Source organism: Micromesistius poutassou, assembly GCF_964030765.1.
Source record: "Micromesistius poutassou genome assembly, chromosome: 9".
NCBI classification, from domain to species: Eukaryota; Metazoa; Chordata; class Actinopteri; order Gadiformes; family Gadidae; genus Micromesistius; species Micromesistius poutassou.
This window is the reverse complement of record NC_140279.1, coordinates 14,991,217-14,996,216: the sequence shown is the minus strand read 5'-3', so window position 1 is coordinate 14,996,216 and position 5,000 is coordinate 14,991,217. Positions and strand designations below refer to the sequence as shown.

General features: G+C 48.1%; 1 protein-coding gene across 1 annotated transcript in view; it reads left to right on the top strand.

Moving 5' to 3' along the window:
• ttll7 (tubulin tyrosine ligase-like family, member 7) overlaps nucleotides 1-5,000 on the top strand; it is a gene marked incomplete at both ends in the record, with an annotated part of 31,336 nt that overhangs the window by 24,662 nt on the left and 1,674 nt on the right. The window contains one exon of the mRNA XM_084472926.1: nucleotides 3,459-3,617. Coding sequence (XP_084329052.1) covers nucleotides 3,459-3,617 — 159 coding nt within the window. The remainder of the gene's footprint in view (nucleotides 1-3,458; nucleotides 3,618-5,000) is intronic.

The following is a 5,000-nucleotide window of genomic DNA, read 5'->3' as shown; positions in this document are numbered from 1 at the left end:
CCTCTCCTCTCTCCTCGCCTCTCTCCTCGCTTCTCTCCTCCCCTCTGTCCTCTCCTCTCTCCTCCCCTCTCTCCTCCCCTCTCTGCTCCCCTCTCTCCTCTCCTCTCTGCTCCCCTCTCTCCTCTCCTCTCTCCTCCCCTCTCTGCTCCCCTCTCTGCTCCCCTCTCTACTCCCCTCTCTCCTCTCCTCTCTCCTCGCCTCTCTCCTCTTCTCTCTCCTCCCCTCTCTCCTCGCCTCTCTCCTCGCCTCTCTCCTCTCCTCTCTACTCCCCTCTCTCCTCTCCTCTCTCCTCGCCTCTCTCCTCTTCTCTTTCCTCCCCTCTCTCCTCGCCTCTCTCCTCCCCCCTCTCCTCCCCTCTCTGCTCCCCTCTCTGCTGGCTTCACGTCCGCACCGCTGCTCGCATGTCGATTCCCCTCCTTAAACCCGGTTCACCTCCACCTGGCTGACTTTCTGTCCACCCAGTCCGTCTTCTTCAACTGCTCCCTTCAACTGGAGGAGTTTCACCTCTGCTGCCCCCCTTCACGTTGTTTGCACTCCTTCTCCACTCCCTCCTTTGCTCTCTTGCTCTCTATATACTTCTCTGGCTCTGTCTCTTGCTCTCTCTCTCCCTTCTCTTGTCTCTTGTCTTTTGTAATCTCGTTCGCCCTTCTCGCAAGTCGTGGGACGCTAATGGCTGGTCCTGGCCAGGACTCTGCACCTCCTCTCCTGCTGTCTCTATCCCTCCCTCTCAGTTTCTTTCCCTCCATTTTAACTCTCTCTTTTTTAAGTAGCTGTTTCACTTTAGTTCTGAGCACTGTCCAACTGTGCTGGCTTCGCTGTGCTTTGTACTTCAACTCTCTCTCTCTCTCCCTCTCTCTGTCTCTCTCTCTCCCTCTCTCTGTCTCTCTCTCTCTCCCTATCTATGTCTCTCTGTCTCTGTCTTAGTCCCTCCCTTCTTCACCTTTCATCTTCGCTCTTTCATTTTGGGTTCCATTCCTGATCCAACAGGCTGTCTCCTCTCTTGGTTTTGTGCCAGCGGCCTCAATGGGAAGGTTTGGTTTGCTAGAAAAGTGTCAGTCTTCAGAATCATATATATGTGTAGGTATATATGGGTGGGAATAGGCTGCAGAACGTCTTTGATATCTAGGTTATTGACCCTGATTGCAGTGCAGGCCTGAATGCCGGAAAAACCAAAACATATGTTCATTGTCCATTGTAATATAACACTGCACATACAAAACGATTGCATGATGTTTGATAAAACAAAAAAGACCTAAAAAAAAAATAGTGCAGTGGAGCTGAGAACACCGCTATAAATTGCATAAAAGCCCACCCACATGATTCATCCACCACTGCTGTGCGCGGTGCGATTATAATTATGCACGCCGATCGCACTCACACCACTCGTTTCCTCAGTACATTTCAATTTAATTTAGCCCCACCGGGCCTCATGGGGGCCAAAACAACAAATAGAACAAAAACAACACCAACCACAACAAGACAAGCTGTCGTTAATTTGCATTGATGCGTTTATTTATTCAATGGATGAAGATTTTTTATTCTTTTTTTTACTTAATGGTGTGGTGATCTTGTCGGGTTGGGGTGGCAGCAAGAGTTAACATCAGACTCGCTCCCTCACTCCCTCTTTGTCCGTCACCACCCAGTCCTTCTCTCCATCTCTCTCTCCCTCCGTCTCACAAGCAGACATTCAAGTTTAGCTTGGTTTGTTTCGCATTAAACATTGGCCCACGACAACAAATGTCGGTCAGAGTGTAGAGGGAGGTTATGGCAATAACTATGAAGACAGACGAACACAGACACACACACACACACACAGACACACAGACACACACACGCACACACACACGCACACACACGCACACACACACACACACACACACACACACACAGACACACACACAGACACACAGACACACACACACACACACACACACACACGCTAGAGGCTTAGGCATTAAAGCAGGCAATAGGAGCAGTTTGTAGTGGGCAGCCTCTGAGACCTTTGGGCAGATGGACAGGTGGGTGGAGGTATGTTAGAAATAGAGAGAGGGAGCGAGAGAGAGAGGAAGGGGGGAGGGGAGAGAGATGGGGGAAGCTGTGTGCTGTCTTATCAGGCAGGGGCCAGGCTGCCCCTACCCTCCTCTTTCTCTGCACCCAGCAGACAGACAACGCTGGGCAGACAACAGGCTGAACACACTGGGCTGGCCTCTACATGGGAAAGGGCTCTCTTTACACAGTGTGTGTGTGTGTGTGTGTGTGTGTGTGTGTGTGTGTGTGTGTGTGTGTGTGTGTGTGTGTGTGTGCGCGCGCACATGCAGGGGGGAGTATGTTGGGCAGGGGGTGTGTGTGTTTACCCCAGATAAATAGTTGGAGGAATTGGGCAAGTAATGAGGGGCAGTGACATGGCCACTGAGCCGGAGACGGACACACACACAAACTAAAACACACACACACACACACAAACACACACACACACACACACACACACAGCTGTAGTATGATTGCTGAGCATCTACCCATGCAATTCATCTCCAGAATCGCCTACGAGCATCTGTGTGTGTGTGTGTGTGTGTATGTTTGTGCATTCACAGTTGTGCACATGCTCCCCTGTAATTTTGCAAATGTTAATTTATCAAGCCTAATATAATAGTGGATTTATTAAATCTCGGTTATGTGCAGTTCTGCTGCTGAAAGGTTTATATGTACTTATTACAACTGCCAGGAGCAGATCTAATAATAGTGTTTGCCGTTAGTTGTAATAGGGTTAAGAGGCATATCTGCGCTAGCTGTATCACCAGCTAGTTACCCATAGACTAGAGCTAGATTTGCATAGGCTCATAGGTGATCCAAACCAGGTGCATTCAATTAGAGCCATGATATCACTGACTACATAGTACCAGTAGATATTCTCTGACGCTCATATTCTCCCCTCTTAGAAGAGCCACTTGATTTTAACGTGGCCATCTTCATAAAGGTCACACAATAGCACTTTGTTGCAGCAGATAATAGCACTACAAGGCGCGGGCAGGTTTGCGTAGGAACAGTACATTTCGTATTCATAGGCCACAATCTTGCATAAGAGCACTCTCACTGACGTGGAAACAAAGTTCAGTATTTTAACTATTCCTACTGTGTATTTGGTTGTTCTATGAAGAGGCCGTACCTTGTTGCATTGAAGTAACTCTGACTGTGCCCTTGACTACTTCAAATACAAAGCAAGTATCCTGCCAAAACAAATTACCTACTCACCTACAGCAGGTGATATGCATTCCTATATCCACTCTGTCTGGTACAAACACACTCACACGGCACTCACAGGAAGCGTTGCAGAAGCCCCAGTATTGATTGTATACGCTTTGCTTTTTCTCTGCCTCATCTATTACTCACTGTGGATGAAGGTGGAGGCCATGCACTGACTACATGTAAATGTGTGTGTGTGTGTGTGTGTGGCCCCACAGGAGCTGGTGGTCAAGACCTTGATCGTGGCCGAGCCCCATGTTCTGCATGCGTACCGCATGTGTCGCCCCGGTCAGCCACCAGGGAGCGACAGTGTCTGCTTCGAGGTGCTGGGCTTTGACATCATCCTGGACCGCAAGCTCAAACCGTGGTTACTGGAGGTACGGCTCATTTTTTTTTGGATTGTGTGTGTGTGTGTGTGTGTGTGTGTGTGTGTGTGTGTGTTTGTGTGTGTTTGTTTTATTGTGTGTGTGTGTGTGTGATTGATTGTGTGTGTGCGTGCGCATGTATGTACTGTATGTGTGTGTTAATGCATGCAAGCTTCGGACTGCGTGAGATCGTGTTTATGGGAGAACACAAGGGAAGCTTTATTTGTGTTTGTGGGTATGTGTGTGTGTGTGTGTGTGTGTCGTATTTGGAAGGGTGGAAGGTGGAATGGTTGTCTCTGTAGAGCGATGCATGACGACCCAATCTCTTTTACACATTGTTTGCAAGTTTTTTTTTTATTGTCTCCAAGTATGTAATTCTAAAATGTTCATTATGTTTGTGTTTTTAGTTTTCTAATATGAAAAGACCACCCCCCCCAATTAAAAACTATAAACACAAATAAATATAATGAGTGATGTGTGTATTTAACACAGAAATAGGCTGTGTGTGTGTGTGTGTGTTTGTGTGTGTTTGTGTTGGCCAATCAGAGGGAATGGGTTTGAACTCTGGGCAGTCTCACCTCTCGGCGGCGGTGGGGGAGTGACAGGGGGTCGTAAAAACGCCGCGACACGCCAGCGGTGGGACGGAGACAGACGCTGCCGCTCACCCACGCAAACACATAAACACACGCTGATTTGCTTACACACTCCTGCTGTGTTTGTGGAGCACACACACACACACACACATGCATACACGCATACGGACACGTGCATGCACGCACGCAGGCACGCACGTACACACACGCACGCACGTACACACACGCACGCACACACACACACACATAAAAAAGCTTTTCTTTATTCCTGTTTCTTTATTCCTGTTCTCCCATAAAGATGATCTCACACACAGATGATGTATAACCACCCAAACAATCACACACACACATTATAGAATCTTCTCATAAAAAGTATGTAACTAAGAGTCAGAAGAGGCACATAAATACATGTACACGCACACACACACACACACACACACACACACACACACACACACACACACACACACACACACACACACACACACACACACCATAGCCTTTTTATTCCTTAAATCCCATAAACATCAGCTCACACACAATCAGAAGCAAGCATGCATACACCCACTCAAACACAAACTCATATATACATACGTACGAAAACCAAGGCGGGCTCTCACACCCTTCAAAGGTTACGGAAATATAGGTCAGGGCTTTCGGATTGACGAGCACGAAAGCTTTCCTCTTCCTCTCTTCTCTGCCTCTCTCCCTCAACCTCTCCCTCTCAATCAACCTCTCTCTCTCACTCAACTTCTCTCCCTCCCTCAACTGTCAGTCACTCTCTCGCGCGCTTGCGAGCCCG